The sequence below is a fragment of the Antechinus flavipes genome, chromosome 3 (assembly GCF_016432865.1).
Source record: "Antechinus flavipes isolate AdamAnt ecotype Samford, QLD, Australia chromosome 3, AdamAnt_v2, whole genome shotgun sequence".
In the NCBI taxonomy this organism is placed as follows: domain Eukaryota; kingdom Metazoa; phylum Chordata; class Mammalia; order Dasyuromorphia; family Dasyuridae; genus Antechinus; species Antechinus flavipes.
This window is the reverse complement of record NC_067400.1, coordinates 63,640,347-63,659,228: the sequence shown is the minus strand read 5'-3', so window position 1 is coordinate 63,659,228 and position 18,882 is coordinate 63,640,347. Positions and strand designations below refer to the sequence as shown.

The 18,882-nt window shown below is 55.9% G+C and overlaps 3 protein-coding genes across 7 annotated transcripts; all 3 read left to right on the top strand.

The window, feature by feature from the left end:
* The first annotated feature begins 1,852 nt into the window (after window positions 1-1,852).
* On the top strand, window positions 1,853-5,688 carry SPEGNB (SPEG neighbor). The gene is made up of 5 exons (XM_051991048.1): window positions 1,853-3,652; window positions 3,765-3,886; window positions 4,389-4,696; window positions 5,218-5,359; window positions 5,461-5,688. The coding sequence occupies exons 2-5, from the start codon at window positions 3,765-3,767 to the stop codon at window positions 5,597-5,599; spliced, it is 711 nt and encodes a 236-aa protein (XP_051847008.1). The 5' UTR covers window positions 1,853-3,652; the 3' UTR covers window positions 5,600-5,688.
* A 1,672-nt stretch (window positions 5,689-7,360) lies between these two features.
* Window positions 7,361-14,503, top strand: GMPPA (GDP-mannose pyrophosphorylase A). 4 transcript variants are annotated; one of them, XM_051983485.1, is made up of 14 exons: window positions 7,361-7,411; window positions 9,098-9,159; window positions 9,322-9,419; window positions 10,553-10,656; window positions 10,846-11,032; window positions 11,165-11,224; window positions 11,456-11,586; window positions 11,912-11,926; window positions 12,426-12,560; window positions 12,663-12,760; window positions 12,969-13,015; window positions 13,152-13,244; window positions 13,814-13,982; window positions 14,230-14,503. In XM_051983485.1, exons 2-14 carry the CDS (start codon window positions 9,120-9,122, stop codon window positions 14,328-14,330), a joined length of 1,278 nt encoding a protein of 425 aa, XP_051839445.1. In that variant the 5' UTR covers window positions 7,361-7,411; window positions 9,098-9,119; the 3' UTR covers window positions 14,331-14,503. The 4 variants fall into 4 exon arrangements, with proteins under 4 accessions (XP_051839445.1, XP_051839446.1, XP_051839444.1 ...); XM_051983486.1 differs by having other exon boundaries at window positions 7,364-7,500; XM_051983484.1 differs by having other exon boundaries at window positions 7,364-7,504.
* LOC127553069 (uncharacterized) lies at window positions 7,543-9,090 on the top strand. Of its 2 annotated transcripts, none has more exons than XM_051983489.1 (2): window positions 7,543-7,925; window positions 8,287-9,090. In XM_051983489.1, exons 1-2 carry the CDS (start codon window positions 7,853-7,855, stop codon window positions 8,847-8,849), a joined length of 636 nt encoding a protein of 211 aa, XP_051839449.1. In that variant the 5' UTR covers window positions 7,543-7,852; the 3' UTR covers window positions 8,850-9,090. The 2 variants fall into 2 exon arrangements, with proteins under 2 accessions (XP_051839449.1, XP_051839448.1); XM_051983488.1 differs by having other exon boundaries at window positions 7,544-7,925; window positions 8,161-9,090.
* Window positions 14,504-18,882: the final 4,379 nt, after the last annotated feature.

The following is an 18,882-nucleotide window of genomic DNA, read 5'->3' as shown; positions in this document are numbered from 1 at the left end:
GAAAACACACCCCAAAAGAAGGTAGAACGAATAGCTACACAACTGGTACGCAGGAATAACTACAAGCAGGTGCTTGACCAGCAGCAGCTGCACCCTGGGAATGTACACCAGAGTTGAGAAGTCTATCTGTAGTGACAGGACCCAATCAAGGACCATTTACCTGGATCGGTGGGAAACCGGTTAATTCTACCTTTAACCATAAGTCAGCATGCTTCAGTTTTTTTTTCTTTTTGAAATAATTGAATCATTATGTTAGAACTGCAAGATCCCATGAAACCTAAGGTTTATATGGGTCCTGAATAGCTGCAAGATAACCTGGGGGGATCAATTCTGTGCTCCCATCCTTTTCTATGACCCAGCTGAGCTGTTGCTCAGGAGGGCATCTTGATTCTGTAGACGGAAAGAGATCCCAGAGGCTATTTTGCAGGTAGGGCATTTTCAGGGGTTTACGGAAGCCCTTTACCTGACCAAGAACACTCTCTATAACCTCTTCAGCAAATGGTCATCCAGCCAACCACTACCTGAAGATTTCTGGTGATGGGAAGCCTGCTCTCTCCCCCGCCAGTCCCTTGCATTTGGGGATTGCTTTCATTGTTTGGAATGTTTCCTTTTATCAAACTTTAATTCTCTACTATTTCCACATCTGGTTGTCCTCTGAGGTGGGGCAGAGGGGAGCCCCCACAAGCAGACCACATCTTATTCCTATTTCATATAATATCTTCAAAATTTTAAAGATAACTATCACAGAATCTCTAAGTCATCTCTCCTCCAATTGAAACATCCTTCTTTCCTTCAAATGATATTGACAAAGTGTTTTCTTCAGAACTTTTATCATCCTGGTCGTCTTTTGGATGCTTCTCAGCTTGCCTAAAGTGTAGCAGCAAGCACTGAACACAGTACCCTAGAAATGGTATGACCAGGGTTATGGCCTCCCCTATTCTGGACGTGATTTTTCTCAAAGCAATCTAGAAGGCATTAGTTTTTAGCTGGCACATCCCCTTTGCTGAGCTTGCAGTGTATTCTTACACACACTTTATATAATATATATATATATATATATACATTTATTACATATTATAATCTAATATTTCCTATTATATAAAATATAATAGTATAATTTATCATATAATCAAATATATATATATTTTAAATGACCTCCACATTTACTTCTATTACTTTCATTTCCTTCTCTAACTTAGCAAGAGCTTTCTGGCTCCCAGCCAAATTGGTCATCTAGAGCAGGACTATAATGTAGAACAGTCCAACCCAGAAGTGACCTAGAGTTTGGGATTTGCAGCTTGATAGACTCATGCAGTACCACCCTTCTCTCCTACCTGTGCTTCTCCCTCAATCTTTATGATTCTGCCCTGAGTGAAGGAGAAAAAGCCATCACCCCAAATGGAAATGGACTCAATGACCATTAAGAAACTCATGACTTGAAAGAGATATTAATTGGCAATTTTCTTTTCTGTCGCTTGAGTCCAAGCTGCTCCTCCACAAAAGTTCCCAGGCTGTCTGCCCCAGCTAGGACAAGCTCAGTTTTTTTGGATTCTATAATTACGAAGGTATATTATTTAAAATATTTAAGATTGAGGAAGGGATTTTATTTTTCCTCTCATAGGGAAAAACAAAATCCTTTCATCAATCTAAGAATTGCCTTGTGTCACTTTATCTATAAACGGAAGGTCCTCTGAGGTCTCTTCTACCCCTAGATGTAGAGCTGCCAAAGGTCATACAAGTCATCTGAGATTAGGGTCTGGAAGAGAGCATAGATATCCTTTTGTCCAGTCCTCTCATTTTCTTTCTTTCTTTCTTTTTAAAAAAAGTATTTCCTTTTTCCCAATTACATTTAAAAACAATTTTTTTTCATAGATTGAAATGTTTCTTGGTCACAAATACTAAGCACATTCTATGTGTCATGTATTAAGAATACAAACACAGTAAATGCAATGGTCCCGACATATATATATATAACAACAACTTGAGTTCTAATAGGAGACAACAAATCATACATTTACATATTATGCACATGCACATATATTTATTTATATAAAACAATTTTTAACTTAAAAAATGAATTTCAATATCTCTCCCCTTCTCTCTCCCTACTTCCTGAGATGGCAAGCAATTTGATATATGACCCTTTCATTTCAGAAATTAGGAAATCACTTTTACAGGTTCATATAATAGTGAAGTTGAAACTGGGTTCTTTGCCCCCAAATCCGATATTCTGTCCACTATAATACTCTGCCTAACAATCTTAGAACTTCAGGTGGCATTTGTCTTGTTTCTCCAGACATCCTGACTCTCCTTATGATCCAGTCAGATTAACACCAAAGGATGAGGTTGTGTCTAATTATAATTCAGATTTATATAGGATTTTCTTCACAATAACCCATTTTCCAGATGAGCTAACTGATGATCAATTAATTTAATGACTTGCTCAAGGTTACGCAATCAAGAAATGTTAGATCTAATATTGCAGGGCCAAAACTAGTAGGAAATAAATGGGAAGGGAAGAAGTATTTATTAACTATATGTCAGGTACTATGTTAAACTCTTTGCAAATATTTCATTTAATCCTCAAGACAATCCTGTGAGGGAGATGTTTTTATAGTTGAAAAAATGAGGCAAAGAGAGGTGAAAGGATTTGCCCAGAATCACACACTTGGCGTCTGAGACCACATTTGATTCCAGGTCTTCCCGACTCTAAGCTCAGCACTATCCATCGCACACCTAGCAAATGAGGTGCCCAAGGTCATAAGCTGAGGAAATATGATAGGTTTGTAGAATAATACCTGTAGAGGTGACGGATACCTTTCAGGTTATCAAGTCTAACTTTCTTCATTTACAGCTGAGAAAACAGCCCAAGTTCATTGATTCCAAAATCCAGTGATATTTCCACTGTAATGAATTGCTTCTCTAAAGGAGATGGGGAAATCAGGGTTTAGATTAGGCTACATCTAGCTTCAAGAAACCATCTGATCCCAATACTCTGAAAACAGTACGGAAAAGAGTGTGCATTAGGAGGGTGGAGGCTGGACTTCTATTATTCGCTGTGTCCTCCGGTCAGCCCATTGGTTGGTGTTGGGGGTGGGGGAGAGGAAACCTGGAAGCTCCTAGCTAGAAAGTTCAGGCTCAGACCTGGGCACCGAGGGTCTGACCTGATTGGTCAGAGTGGCCCCGTTAACCTCTTGTGATTGGTCTAGTGGGTATACTGGAACTTCACGAAGAGAACGGCACTTTCGGCTTCTATCCTCCCCAAGGGTTCTGCTATTGGAGGGGTGGGGTGGGGATAGGGAGCGGGGCGGTGTCTCGCTGTCCAGCTGTCAAGTTGCTGACGCTATGAGGGCCCCAGGGCCACTCGGGTTTCCCCCACGAGTGAGCAGCGACGGCTGAGCCAGCATCCTTGGCGTCCTCGGGCTAAATAAGGATCCAGCTCGGGCTGGGTAGACGAAGCCTGGGGTCCCGGGGGGACCAGGGGCTACCTCGCCAAACAAGGCGAGGAGGGGAGATGTATATAAAGCCAGGGGCGCGGGGCTACCTGCCCTCCGCGTCCAGTCCTGTGCTGTCCTGGGAACTTCACGCTGAACGCTAATCTTGCCCTTCGACTCAAGCCCTTTTTATTGGTCCCTCCGCCCCCAGCCCCGTGGTGAGTTCGGACCTGTAGCGTCCCATTCAGTTTCCGCTCCGGGAGAGGGGTGGGTACTGGGGACGAGCTCCTGTCTAGGCCTCGCATTAGTGGTCACTATCTGCTCCCCCAGATGTCCAAAGCAGCTCCGGCCAAGAAGCCAGCGGCCCCACCTCCAGGCTGCACCCTGGACATCAATGACCCCCAGGTGCAGAGCGCTGCCATCCGCATCCAGGCCTCTTACCGGGGCCACAGGTGAGAAGGGTGGGAGCGTCTTGGAGTCGGTCCTGAGTGACAGGATTCTCCAAGCCTCCGAAAGAGTCTCTGAGAAAGGGACGTGGGAGAGAAAGGGAGGGACAGAGAGATCTACACAGCATACACACATGGGAGAAGAGACAGAGACAGAGAGAATGACAGAATCAGAGAGTGAGAGACAGAAACAGAGAAAGAGAGATGGAGACAAAGTGAGAGAGACAGACACAGAAACAGAGCAGAGATAGAGTGAGAGAGACCGGGACAGAGAGGTTGGGGAAGGCTGGTCCCGGGAATGTGTTTGATCTGGGTCAGGAGGTATCCTACAGCAGCCGTGGGCTTTGACCTAGAGGTCAAGCAAAGGGAAGGCTGAGTTAGGGTATGGAGTCAAGAGGAAAGACAGAAGGGAAACCTTCCCGTGATCCATCTGTCTCTTATTGGGAGAGGGTTGGTCTGGAATTGCCCCGTAAGGGACAGGATGGAAGATTGGCGTTAACCTGAACAGGTCCCGGAAAGAGCTGAAAGAAAAGGGTCCACCCCGCGTCCTGCAGCCGCTGCAGGACGTCGTTCTGATCGAGGGAAGCGCAGCGAAACTGTCCTGCCGGATCTCGGCTTTTCCTGACCCTTTTATCCGCTGGAGCAAAGACGGCAAGGAGCTCCGTGACGGGCCCAAGTACCGCTACGTTTTCGAGGACCCCGACGTGGTGGCCCTGGTGGTGCGCGACGGAGAACTCGCCGACCTAGGCCAGTATAGCATCAACGTGTCCAATCCCTTCGGCGAGTGCTCGGACTCTGCGCGGATACTCGTGGAAGGTACGACCTCCTGGGCCCCGTCACACAGCAACACTTGGAGTTTGTTGGATTTTTCGAGCTTTCCCTGAACAGATCAGACCCAGTTTTCAGCGCACCCCATCCATCCCACCCGTCTGCGAGGGGGACGGGGCTGGCAGTATTACAGAGGTCGCTAAAAGTGCTTGTCCAAGGTCATGGGAGAGCTCCTTCCTTCGCGTTCCCCACGGGGCTGAGGGTGGGGCTAACTCTCCGCGCGACATTGTCTTTGTCTGTAAATATATTCCCCAGATTTTTTCTAGCTCTTCCAAACTTTGTAAGTACTTTCCCCAACACCCGGGGAGTGAGGTGGTGCAGGGAGTTGTATACTCGTGTTTATACATGAGAAGCGCTGAGGCTCAGGGTTGTGACTGACTACCCACGCCTAAAAGAAGAAGGACTCTCCCTAAATTCCTTTCAGTTCTACATCCTGCGGTGGGCAAGTCCCGGGAGAGGAGGCGGGAGGGAGGAACTCTTTCTCATCCATCCCCCTAATGCCCTAATAGTCCCAGCGAAGATCAAGAAGGGACCAGACAATACTAAAGCACGCAGAGGAACCACGGTGACTCTAACCGCGGAAATCCTAGGCGAGCCACCTCCCGACGTGGGATGGACCAAGGACGGGCTGGACATCGAAGAGGATGACAGGCGAGAGACAGGGCAGAGGGTGGAGCTCCGGAAGCGGTGGGGGATGGGCCCTGGCCTTCGAGGTCATCTGGGGGACCGCCAACACAGGTGTTCCTTTTCAGGGTGTTCTACGAGATCGGGAACACCAATACTACGCTGACCATTCGCCGGGCCACAGCTGAGGACAGCGGCAAGTATGAGGTCTACGTGGAGAACAGCCTGGGGATGGACCAGAGTTTTGCCCGCGTGGATGTTGCCTGAGGGGGAATCCTCGGTATTCCCGGTGCCGGGGCCGTCGCGACATCCTTTCTTTCTCGATCTGCGGATAATAAAGTTATGGTCGATCTGACGGCTGCCTGTGTCATCTTCCTATGGGGAGGTAGGGAGAGAGGGGAGTCCCGTTTCCCAAGCTGCCCCTTCCCTCCCTGTGTCCCTATGTGAGCATCACAGAACAGCAGAGCTGGAAGGGGCTCCTGGAACTCATCTAACAGACAGCTCTCTGGTCTATCGGGAGGAACTCTGGACAGAGGCTTCAGGCGGCGTTAGCAGGGAGTACTTAGGGAAGCCACTAGTGGTGCAGAGGGGAGCGACCACTCCCCGTGCTCTTGGCTTGGATCCAAGTCTGTGACTTGCTGGGGGATCCTAGACAGGCCCCACGAACCGCTCTAAGCCAGTTTCTCCATCTGTAAAATAGGAAGAATAGTAACACCTACTTTCTCTAGAGTTATGAAATAGCATAAAAATGAAGTCACATGTAAAGTAACATGCAAAGCTTGTAATATAATACTATAAGTACTAGCTATTATCTCTCTGAACCGAAATTTCTTTATCTTTAATCAAGAAACATTTATTAGCTATAAAAACAGAGAAGAGAAATCGGTTAACCTCCGGGCTTCAGCTTCCTCACAGGCAAATTGCGGGGTGGGGAGTGAGGATTGATTTCTAAATTCTAAATCAGGACAGGATGGAATATCATCGAGTCCAAGTTTCCTTAGTTCTATTACTCTCCCTCACCAAGTGAGAGCCTCAGCTCTAGGTGGCCCTGTCTTAGGCTCTTCCTTTTCTCCCTTCCCCTTCCCCTCCTGTTTCCCCTCCTCCTCCTCCTCCTCCTTTCCCTCCTCCTTTCCCTCCTCCTCCTCTCCCTCCTCCTCCCCCTCCTCCTCCCCACCTCCTCCTCCTCCTTTACTTCCTCTTCCTCCTCCTCCCCCTCCTCTCTCTCCTCCTCCCCCTCCTCCTTTACTTCCTCTCCCCCCCCCCCCCCTCCTCCTTTACTTCCTCTCCCCCCTCCTCCTCCTTTACTTCCTCTCCTCCTCCCCCTCCTCCTCCTTTACTTCCTCTTCCTCTCCTCCTCCCCCTCCTCTCTCTCCTCCTCCCCCTCCTCCTCCCCCTCCTCTCTCTCCTCCTCCCCCTCCTCCTCCCCCTCCTCCTCCTCCTTACTTCCTCTTCCTCCTTCTTTCCCTCCTCCTCTCCTCCTCTCCCTCCTCCCCCTCCTCCTCTCCCTCCTCCTCTCCCTCCTCTCCCTCCTCCCTCTCCTTCCTCCTCCTCCCCCTCCTCTTCCTCCTCCTCCTCCTCCTCCCCCTCCTCCCCCTCCCCTCCTCCTCCCCCTCCACCAGTTCTATTAATACCCTTAGCTTTGGCAGGCCGCCCTGTTCCCCCACCGGCCCCGGTCTGGGTGACTTCTAGCCTTTCCTGGCTTGCTGAAGCCCACTCTCTGAGCCCCTCCCGCGGCGCCTCCTGCTGGGGAGAAGCCCTGGCCCCGTGTCAGAGGTTAGTCTGTCGCTAACTTGACATCTCCAAATCCTACAATTTCTCTTCTGGTTTTCAGACTCTCAGTGAGGCCCCGCCCTTCTCCGGACTCTCCCCCCGCCCCCTCGGTGTATCCCCGCCCCCTAGCTATTAAGGCTCCGCCCCCTGGGGGGTCTCTTTCTCAGTAACTTGCTACGGGGAGGGAAGGGAAATCTTTGAAACTACAACTCCCGGCATGCCCCGCCGAGGAGTTATCGCGAAGTCCGAGAGGACACGTGTGCGGAAGGATTTCGGAACCGTCGAGGCATCCCGGTGCGACTGATTGATGTGAGGGGCAGAGGGGACCGGGGAGTCGGGCTGCTCCCCCGGCGCGCGTGCGCGTGCACGCACCCTCCCCCGCCGCGCGGGGCGTTGGCGTAGGTGGGCTGTGGGGTGCAGATCTGGGGGAGAGCAGCGCGGGGCGGGCTCCCCGTCAGGTTCCCGGGGGGGGGGCGTTTGAAGGGGTCCGTCGGGCTTCAGAGTCTGTGGCGATTGGGGGGCCTGACATTTTGGGCTTTAGTCAGAATCTGTACTGATCGGAGGGTTGTGTGAAGGGGAAAGGCAGGGTCCTGTAGCAGGGGTCATCTGTGGAGATGGGACGGGGGAGGGGCCCGAATCTGTGGGGGCCCCCAGAAGCGTCAGCGCTGGGGGTCAGCGTCTGTACTGATTGCGGAGGTGTGTGTGACGGGGTCAGCGCGGAGTCTGTACCAGGGGTCACCCACAGAGATTATGGGGGGCCCGAATCTGTGGGGGCCCCCAGAAGGGTCAGCGCTGGGGTTCAGCGTCTGTACTGATTGCGGAGGTGTGTGTGACGGGGTCAGCGCGGAGTCTGTACCGGGGTCACCCACAGAGATTATGGGGGGCCCGAATCTGCGGGGGCTCCAGAAGGGTCAGCGCTGGGGTTCAGCGTCTGTACTGATTGGGGAGGTGTGTGTGAAGGGGTCAGCGCGGAGTCTGTACCAGGGGTCACCCACAGAGATTATGGGGGGCCCCAGAAGGGTCAGCGCTGGGGTTCAGCCTCTGTACTGATTGGGGAGGTGTGTGTGACGGAGTCAGCGCTGAGTCTGTACCAGGGGTCACCCACAGAAACTGGGGGGGGCCCGAATCTGCGGGGGCCCCAGAAGCGTCAGTGCTGGGGTTCAGCGTCTGTACTGATTGCGGAGGTGTGTGTGAAGGGGTCAGCGCGGAGTCTGTACCAGGGGTCACCCACAGAGATTATGGGGGGCCCGAATCTGCGGGGGCTCCAGAAGGGTCAGCGCTGGGGTTCAGCGTCTGTACTGATTGCGGAGGTGTGTGTGACGGGGTCAGCGCTGAGTCTGTACCAGGGGTCACCCACAGAGATTATGGGGGGCCCCCAGAAGCGTCAGCGCTGGGGTTCAGCGTCTGTACTGATTGGGGAGGTGTGTGTGACGGGGTCAGTGCTGAGTCTGTACCAGGGGTCACCCACAGAGATTATGGGGGGCCCGAATCTGTGGGGCCCCCAGAAGGGTCAGTGCTGGGGTTCAGCGTCTGTACTGATTGCGGAGGTGTGTGTGACGGACAGAGTCTGTACCAGGGGTCACCCACAGAAATTAGGGGCATCAGAGTGCAGGGGCTAGTCAGGGTTCCAGGACTCATGGAAGGCAGTATTGGGCTCAAGGTCTGTGGAGGTTGGACTTCACATCCTGAGTCTGTTAGATTCAAAGTCTCGTGTCTGGTCGCCATCTTGCGGGATTCATGGATTTAGGGGTTTGGAACCTAAAGGACTTGAGGGGCGTCTGAAATTTGGTCCGGTGGGAGCAGCGTTGAGGTTCAGAGTTCTAGGTCTGGGTTTGGGCTTAGGATCGTGAAGTTTGGGGTTTGTTGGGGTATGGGGTATTGTGATCTGTAGAGTTGAGTGTGAGGGCGGTCCCTTTGGGGACTTGGGGTTCAGGGTTGGAAGGGAGAGATTTGGGGACCTTTAGAGTCCTTACAGGGTCTGTTTGGGGTTTTTAGGGATTAGGAGGTGTCCTTCATCATGCTCAAAGCGGTGATCCTGATTGGAGGTCCCCAGAAGGGTGAGGAACCTCTCTGCTCCCTCTCTGGGAATTCCCTGACCCCCTTCCACTCTCCAGGTAGCCAGGATGGGCTACTTGTGACCCCCCCCCCCGCCCCCGCCCCTGGGAGGGTGTCCAGGTGCCCTGTGGCTGGAGGAGCCTAAGGACCTTTCCCTAACCCAGGGACAAGATTCCGGCCTTTGTCTTTTGAAGTGCCCAAACCACTCTTTCCTGTGGCGGGAGTCCCCATGATCCAGCATCACATAGAGGCCTGTGCCCAGGTAATTCCCCCAAGCAGTGCAGACCCTGCTAGCCGAAGCGGTGCTCGGAGGGGCTCCCCTGTGCTGGGGGGGACCCGTCCTTTTTCTAAGACCCTCGCTCGTCTCCTGGGGCAGAGCCCGGAGACCAGAGTCTCCCAGACACCAGCTGGGTGATTCTGGGCCAGTCACTTCACCTCTGCCTCAGTTTCCTCAGCTGTAAAATGGAGATTGTAAAAAAAATTACTGAGATTGTAAAATGTCTCTCAGGTGCTTAACCCGCCTGTATCTCAGGCTGGATCCAGTTTAGTTTGTCTTTTGTTCTGGAAGAAGACCTAGAGGGAGGTGACCTAGCATGACTTGCAAGTGAATTGCATTGAAATGAGGGAGGGTTGGGCAAGGCCCCCTGCCTCACTTTCTCCTCCAGAAGCATCTGGAATCAGTGGCCTGGTCCCTACCAGGAAATAGCCCCAGGTGCTGTGGGAAGCCTCGGCCTTTTAAAGCAAAGACATTTACTAGGTCTCAGTTTGACAGAGGCAACACCCATTCAGTGATTAAGGCGAAGTAAGAAAGAAGTGAGGCAAAGGATGGCCTTTTATACCTATTTAAAAAAAACAACAACCCTCTGGGAGGGAAGATTCTCAGGCTTTCTGGCCAAAACACTTGCCTTGGGACTTTTTGTTGGCCCACCAATGAGAGCTCAAGTCATAACTGGAAGGTATTGAGGAAGGAAGGAAGGAAGGAAGCAAGCGAAAAAAGAAGGAAGGAAGGAAGGAAGCAAGCGAAAAAAGAAGGAAGGAAGGAAGGAAGGAAGCAAAAAAAGAAGGAAGGAAGCAAGCGAAAAAAGAAGGAAGGAAGGAAGGAAGGAAGCGAAAAAAGAAGGAAGGAAGGAAGGAAGCAAACGAAAAAAGAAGGAAGGAAGGAAGGAAGCAAGCGAAAAAAGAAGGAAGGAAGGAGGGAGGAGAGGAAAGAAGCAGGGAGGGAAGGATGGATGGAGGGGTGGGTCAGTAAGAATATTTCTAAGTCACAGTGCCTGGCATATAGTTGGCGCTTAATAGGCGCCTGTTTCCGTCCTTCACGGTCCTGTGCCAGCCCCTGGCTTTCCTTGTAACGCTGCACGTTTCTTTTCCCAACTTTATCCCCGAATCCCTTTGAAGGTTCATGGCATGCAGGAAATTCTCCTCATTGGTTTCTACCAACCAGATGAGGCACTGACACGGTTCTTGGAGGCTGCTCAACAGGAGTTCAACCTTCCTATCAGGTGGGGGGCGGAGGGGGAGGTTCTGGGGCCCCCCTACGTACCCGGGGTTTGTCACCTACGGAAAGAGCCTTTGAGTTTCTAGGCCTGAACCGGAGGGGGTGGGGGGATGTCCCCGGGGATAAGATGGATCGGGGACGCAGGGGGTTCTTGCCGGATCTCATCTGGGGGATCTGGTCTTCCGGGCTTCAGGTACCTGCAGGAATTTGCCCCCCTAGGTACAGGAGGTGGTCTGTATCATTTCCGAGACCAGATCCTGGCCGGGGGTCCCGAAGCCTTCTTCGTTCTTAATGCCGACGTCTGCTCGGACTTCCCCTTGGGTGCTATGCTGGAAGCCCACAGACGGCAGCCTCATCCCTTCTTGCTCCTAGGCACCACGGTAAGAGACGGAAGGGCTGGGAGGTGACCCGAGGGGCCTGGGGGGAGGGGGAGTGTTTGTCACTGGCCAGAAGCGAGGCCCCCTCCCGCTCCAGGGCCTGCCCCCATGTGCCCACACGGCTCTGTCTCTCAGGCCAACCGGACCCAGTCCCTTAACTATGGCTGCATTGTGGAGAACCCGGAAACTCACGAGGTAAGGGGCGGTTTGTTCTGGGGAGGTGTCCCCTCCCTGGTTCCATCTCTCTCTGGGTCCTTGGGGCTGCCCGACCTGAACCCCAAGAGCCCCCCAAAGTCGGGGCCCCCCTTGCAGGCAGGTCCTTCTCCCAACGTGACACCCCCGGCTTCTGCGCCTCATTTCCAGCAGGACGGAGCAGCCGCCATCGTCCTTTCCACCCCTTCCCCCATTTGTTCTCATCCCCTCCAGGTTTTGCATTATGTGGAGAAGCCGAGCACGTTTGTGAGTGACATCATCAACTGTGGCATCTACCTCTTCTCACCGGAAGCCCTGAAGCCCCTTCGGGACGTCTTCCAGCGAAACCAGCAGGACCGGCAACTGTGAGACGTGCCCCGGGCCCTGGGCAGCCCCCCGCCTCCTGCTCCCCCTCGGGCCCGCCCTGGGCCCTTTCGGGCCCCCTTGTCCCCCTTACCCCGGCCAGGCCGGGCGTGCCCCTCTGCCCCACGGCCCTCCCCAGGACCAGGCCCTTCCTGCTCCCGTCGGGGCTCTCCCATCCGCTTCCTCCTCCGGCAGCCCCGCTTCCTGCCTCACGCCTTCATGCTCGCCCCCCGCTCGGCTTGCCATCCCATCTCCTTTTGCTTTTCTGTTTCTTTCTGGTGTCTTGTCTCTGCCATCTCCCTCCTCATCTTTTTCTGGCCTCACCAGCTGCCTTGATCTGGGGTGAGTGTCTGTCTCTGAATCAAGGGACGGGGGAGGGCTAGCGATGGAGGAGGGCTTGGGGCCTGTGAGGTCGTAAGGCGCAGAGGCGCGGGGGTCTGGGTTCTCCGTCCCTCCCCCGCAGGCCCCCCCGGGGCGGAGCTGCACGTGATGGGGGGGCTTGTGATCGGCCCGGCTCCGGGGGCACAGTGAGGGCCTTGCCCCCGGCCCATCCCCAGGGTGCGCCCGCAGAGTCAGACACAGGGGGGCCGCCGAACCCACATAAACATCCCCGTGGCTGCGGCCGACGTAGAGAACCTCAGACACGGTCCGTGTTCTGCGTAGTTTCATTTATTGGCTGGTCTCCAGCCACATTTTGCTATGGTTTGGGGGCCCCCAGGAGCCTCGTGTGGCCATGGGTGTGTGTGACGCGCCTGCGTACGACCCCCCGGGCCTCGGCGGGTGCCCACCGGGCTGGGGGCGTCCTCGCGCCCTGAGCCTGGGCCTCCCCGCTTCCCCTCAGGGACGGCTCTTCGGGCAGCTGGCCCGGGGCAGGGACCATCCGGCTGGAGCAGGACGTGTTCACAGCCCTCTCTGGCCAGGGCCAGATCTATGTGCACCTCACCGATGGGATCTGGAGCCAGATCAAGTCTGCAGGGTATGGGGGGGAGTGTGCACTGGGGGTTCCAGCGGAGAGAACTGCAGGGGGGGGTGGGCCTGGGACTGTCTGCTCTGACCTCCCCCCTCCCCGCCTCTGCAGCTCTGCCCTTTACGCCTCTCGCCTCTATCTGAACCGGTACCAAGTCACTCACCCCGAGCGGCTGGCGGAGCTCACCCCTGGAGGCCCCTGCATCCGAGGTACGCCCCCTCCTCCTCAGGCGCCAGCCCCGTGTCTGTCCCTTCTCGGGACCTCCGAGACCCCCCCTCCTCGGGACCCCCGAGACCCCCCCTCGGGACCTCTGAGACCCCCACCTCGGGACCCCCGAGAACCCCTCCTCGGCCCCTCCCCTTTCCTTCCGGGGCTGGTCCGGGATGTCTTGCCCCAGGCTTTCTCTTTTGCTTATAGGAAATGTCTTTATCCACCCAACGGCGAAGGTGGCTTCCTCTGCAGTGGTGAGTGGGGCCGTGGCTGGCACTGAGCCGGGGGCCTGGGCAAGCCCCAGTGTCTCTGGGCCCCCGTTTCTTCATTTGCACCATTAAGAGAGGATAGGAGGTGCCTCCGGCTCTCAGCGTCGTGTTCTCTCCCCAGCTCGGTCCCAACGTCTCCATCGGGGAAGGGGTGACGATAGGGGAGGGGGTTCGGCTGCGAGAGTCCATCGTCCTCCATGGAGCTACTCTGCAGGTGCGAGGCTGGGCGGGGGCTGGGGGAGTGGCCGGGAAGTGGGACGGCTCCGAAATCCCCGGGGCGGGGGTGGGGGGGGGTGGGGTGGTGGACAGGCTGGACCCGGAGGGAGCGGGGTCAGGACCAGCGCTCACTGCCCCCCAGGGCTGCCCCCCCACGCAGTGGGGCCTTTGATCCTCACAGCCACCTTGTGGGGGGGTCCTACCCTCCCCATGTTACAGATGGGGGTCCATGGTTTGCGGGGCTGGAGCTGTGCCCGAGGCCCGAGCCGAACTCCGCCCTTCCCGGCTCGGCCCCGGGCTGAGCTCCCGCGAGCTGGAGGCTGGAGGAGGGCGCCTCGCTGCTGGCCCGGCCTGGGGGCCGCCTCCTCTCCCGGCGCCCTGAGCCCTTGCGGCCCTTCTCAGAGAGGAGGGAGCGGGGCTGTGGTTTCTCTTTCAGGCGGGCGGGGGCAGGGGCAGCAGTCGCCGTAGGGGGCACCAGTGAGCCCGCGTGGCCTGGCACCGGGACGGGGGAGGAGGGGGCGGCCCAGGAAGGCCTCGGAGGCCGACCGCGCTCTCCCGCCCCCACAGGAGCACACGTGTGTGCTGCACAGCATCGTAGGCTGGGGGAGCACAGTGGGGCGGTGGGCCCGCGTGGAGGGCACGCCCAACGACCCCAACCCCAATGACCCCCGGGCCCGAATGGACAGCGAGAGCCTTTTCCGGGATGGGAAGCTGCTTCCAGCCATCACCATTCTGGGTAGGGAGCGGGGGGAGGGGGAGGGACGGGGGGGGGGCCGGCGTCCCGGGGACAGGGGCTGCCATTATGGTGTGGGCCACTGGCCCCTGCCAGGCCGTTCGGTGCCACAGAGCAGTATTGCCCACTCTGCCCTAGCTGTGAGGCTCCCTCCGATGGGCCGCTCCCAGGGGCCCGGGCCCCCGCCTTCCCCCTGGTGCCCCCTCCCTCCCTCCCATGACTCTCCTGGTCCCCTTCTGCTCACCTGCAGGCTGCCGGGTTAGGATTCCCGCGGAGGTGCTGATCTTGAATTCCATTGTGTTGCCACACAAGGAGCTGAGCCGGAGTTTCACCAACCAGATCATCCTCTGAATGGGGGGCTTGGGGAAGGACCCCCCGCTGCCCCCGCTGGCTCCTGTCTCTGGGCGGGAAGGAGTCGGTTGAGTTGGACCTTCACTGGCTGGTACTCTGGGGGTGTGGGAGGCATGTGGGTGGCCGGGCCGCGCCGCCCTTTCCATCTCCAATAAACCCTGATGAACCTTGGAGCCAGGACTGTCTCCCGCCTCTGACTGGAGTGAGGGGGGCAGCTGAGTCAGGGCCCCCCCACCCCACCCCCACATTAGCATTTAAATTGGAGTCTCTGGGCTGCAGGCTCATGAATAATGAATCTGGACTCGTGGTAAATCTCCCCCCCTTCACCCTCTTCTGCTGCTCAGGAGGGAGACACGCACTGCCTCATATCCCAAACTCTCTGCCCCCCAAAAACTCCACCCGGGAGCCACCACACTCAGGCCCCAACTGCTGCCCTCCCCCTGCGGTGGGTCCGTCTCCTCGCTCCCCCTCTGCCTTAGCGGGGGCACCGATTACCAAGGCCGCCCGAAGCCTCTGGCCGCGTGGTCAGTGCTGGGGAAAAGCTGGCCTCAGGAGGGAGTCCTGGGCCGGGGTGTCACGGACAGGCCCCCCTTGGTGGGCGCTCCGCTCCAGCCCCCGCCCGCTCCGCTTTGCTGGCTCCATCTGCTACCCAAGTTGCACCGTTAGCAGAGGAGAGATCTTTCTGTCTCCATTTCTCTGTGTCCCCGTCTTCTGCTTCTTGGGCTCAGGGTGGGAGATGCTGCCGGAGCTGGATGGCTCCCAGGGGGAGGAACTGCTTCCTAGGGGTGGGGGCGAGGAAGCATCACCCAAATTCCGGCAGCCCCTCCCTGCTCCGACACCGAGACCCTCGTCTCCCCACACCGGGGGTGTGGACTCGGGGGGAAGAACGCTGTGTGCCTGTGACCCCGACGTGCTCCCCCTTCTCCCCCTTCCCCCAGCTGTGGGTGCGGAGCTTAGTTGCCAGATGAGCTGGTAATGATCGTAATCTGCTAATTGAGAGGAATCTAATTACCCGAAGAGAATGGGGGGGTAGGGAGTGGGGAGGAGGAGGGGCACCAGCGGCAGAGATTGTGTGTTAGTGGGGAGGGCTCCCGAGATGGGAGCCCAGGGCCGGGCTCTGGGTGGGGGGGAGGCTAAGAGACTAGGCCATCCTGGGGGACCCACGGGGAGCTCTGGGCATCAGGCAAACGCAGGGTGGGGGTTCATGGAAGTCAGGCCCCGGCCGCTGGGGCGAGTGGAAACTGCTTCCTTGGCCCTTAACCCTGGAGGCCTCCGAAGGGAGAACCGGAAATTTCAGCTGCTTTCCCTCTCACTACCTTCCTGTCCCCTCCTTTCCCTCCCAAACCTAGGCTTTCCCCCTCTTGGGAGTGGAGCTACAGCTTTGAGCCTGGCACTTGAATTCCCTCTCAGGTGCAGCGCCGTCCCCATGAATGGGGGGGAAGTTGGGGGGGTGCAGTCCGTGGGCCTGGGGTCTCCCCTCCCCTCCTGACCCCGCTGTTCTGTGTGACTGGTGGAGGCCATGGCAGCTCCGTCATAAATATGATAATTTAATTATTTTCTCAGCAAAACACCGTGAAATCCAATAAGTCTGTGTCAGGCCCTGGCCTCCGGGACAACCCCCTCTCAGCCCCCAACACTCACACACCGCTCATGGGGGGAGGGGGAGAGAGGGTCCGGATGGTGGGGGGGGGGGATTGGGGAGGGGCTGAAGGGAAGGAATAGGGATGGGAGAGAACCTCAGATCTTCCTCATAGTTGTTCTCCCACTTTAGGACGGGAGTTGGGGGCCATTATATTCCTGTGGGGGAAGGACAAGAACTTACAGGGAAGAACAAGGCGTGGAACAGAGGACAGCATAGACTAGTGCAGGAAGACAGAAGGAGAGACCTGAGAAGAAAGAGCCTTTTCTGGGACCCAGAATCCTCCTTGCTTCCAACCTGGGACGAAATGAACTCCAGGAAAGAGGGATGTTGGGGTGAGGGGAATTTACTAGGCTGTAAAATAGGGAGTGGGTGAGTAATGGAGAGTGTAGAGATGGGGAAGAGAAGATACTGGGAGCAGGACTGGAAGATGGGGATGGGTAGATTGATGAGGGGTGGAGGAGGGGAGAGGGATGCGGGGGAGGAGAACGATCTTGCTATTAGAGCTTTTCTCCTTTTCCATAAAAAGATTATTCTGTGAAATCGGAGAGGGGGAGAGTGCCAGTGCAGAAGAGAGGGGTGGGATGACACATGGGGAAGAGGTAGGATGGGAATTCCAAACAGATTTGGACTGGGGCCGGAACCAGAAATCACCCTTCTGGGCTATAGACAACCCAAAAGGTGGGACATAGGAGGAGGAGCTGGGCTAAAGAGGAAGGCCACGGATGGGAAGGGAGCAGAGCCTGGCCTGAGACCTCTCGGATCCTGCTAACTGAACAACTAAGTTCCTCAGAGCCTGGATGCGTGTTCCCTTCCCCCTCTCCCTCCCCCAAGCACTTAGCAGCCATTAGCTGGGGAGCAGATTGCAGCCCCCCCTTCCCCCACCCCATGGAAGCTGGCACAGCTGGGCGCTCCTCCACATCTGCCACATCAGCACTGAACACAGCTGGATGCACCCAGAAGCGGCCCCCTCCCCAAAGGAGGGGGAGGCTGGGCAGGGACAGTTCCAGGGGACGTCGTCCCTTCCCTTGTGGTTTCTCCCCAAGCCAGACACACAGAATCACAATATGATACAGACACACGAGGAAACACAGATACACCATCTGACAGACATACAAACACAATGTACTGATAGACACAGACGTGAAAGCTGACAAAAACACACAATTACTCTGACAGGCTCACACACCTTCATTGTTCTCTCCCACTCTGCTTCCCTCGCTAGTCTGCTCCCTCTCTCGCACCCTCTTCCCCCCCTGCTTCTCCCAGGGGCTGGGCCCTTCGGGAGACAAAGATGCCCCGTCCCTGGAGTTTGCCCTCATGCTCTGGGGCTCCCGAGGGCAGCTGTCCCGGCTGGCTCCCAAAGCCAAAACTGCTGGGGAGGAAGGAGGAAGGGAGATGAGGGGGACAGCCACTGGCTCCTGACCCACAGGGAAGAGAGCCCCCATCTTACTGCACCATCCCCATAGGTACGGACCGCTCCCAGCCTCATCCGGGCCACGGCGGGCGGGATTGATGGGGGCCCGAGTTAACTTATTTCCTAGGCTTCCCTCACTTTTCTACTGTGTCCCCTGAGGTTAAGCACCTGCCCCTCAGCGACGGAGGTTCTGTTATCCTTCTTCCTGAGGAATAGCTGCTCTCTGGAGTATGAAACAGTTCTGGGCTCGGGGCTTCCAACTGCCTCGCTGCCCTGCTCCCCAGCTCCTTGTGCTTCCCCTTTCTGGAGCTCCTTCCTCAGCAGTTCTCCATCTATCTTTGGGGCTCTGTTCTGTTTAGGCTGAGGCTGCCCTGGGAGGCTGGAAGAGGGAACTATCCAATGTCTGCCACTTATTTGGGAGAGGCTCTCCCTCCCCCCCCCCTTAATCTGACAGGCTCCCCATTCCATTCCCCCCAAACCTCCAGATTAATTGTCTAACCCCAAGCATCTGGCCCTGTCTTCTCTTCCCCTCACCCCTGACCTACCCCCGCTCTCCTCCTCTCTCCTTCCCTACACACACACACACACACACACACACACACACAGATTAAATCACGACCCATCTCCCTCCCCCCCATTTTCCCTTCCAGATCTTCACCACTTCCTTTTCCATCCCTCTCCTCTTTTCTGCCTCCCTCCCTTTATCCTTTCCCCTCCCTTCTTCTCCCCTCCCTTTGCTCTCCTGCCCCTTAGAGCTTTAATCCCTCCTGCTGCTTTGCTGCCTTATCTTCTCCCAGCAGCTTTCACTGCTGCAAAGCCCTCTCCCCCTCCTTCTCCATCTCCCTCCTCCCCCCACCTCTATCCTTCTCTTTTTTTCCGCTTTCTTTGACTCCCTTTGCTCCCTGACCTCACCTCTTTTCTCTCTCTATTTCCCCACCACCTCTGACACTCATCTTTTCCTTTGTCACCCCTGGATTTCTCTGTCCTCCGGACCCCCATCTCTCTTTGACTTCTCCCCCTCTTCACTCCCATCTGTCTGTCAGACTCCTCGGCCCCTCATCTCTTCCTCTATCTCATACCTTCGATTTTAACTCTGCAGCTTCCCCTGTCCCTCCACCTCATTTATAGGACCTCTCCTCTTTCTGACCCTCCCTTTCTGAACCCTATCTTTCTCTCACTCCATCTCTCACTTCTCTGGGCTCCATGTTTGTCTGGATCCCATCTGTCCCTCCTCTCTGTGCTTTCTTATTTCTGACTCTTCCCATCTGCACTTCTCTCTCAACCTTTTTCCTCTGCACCCCAACTTCATATCTCAGACTTCCCTCTGTACCCCCTCCCTCCCTGCACATTTCTGTGAGCTTTTCTCCCTTTGAATCCCCATCTCTCCTTCCATACCAACTCTGACCTTTCCTTCCTCTTCCTCCTCATTGCTTCCTGGCCCTTCCGTATGTGTGCACCCTATCTTTCTGATCTCCATGTCCCCCAGTGTATACACC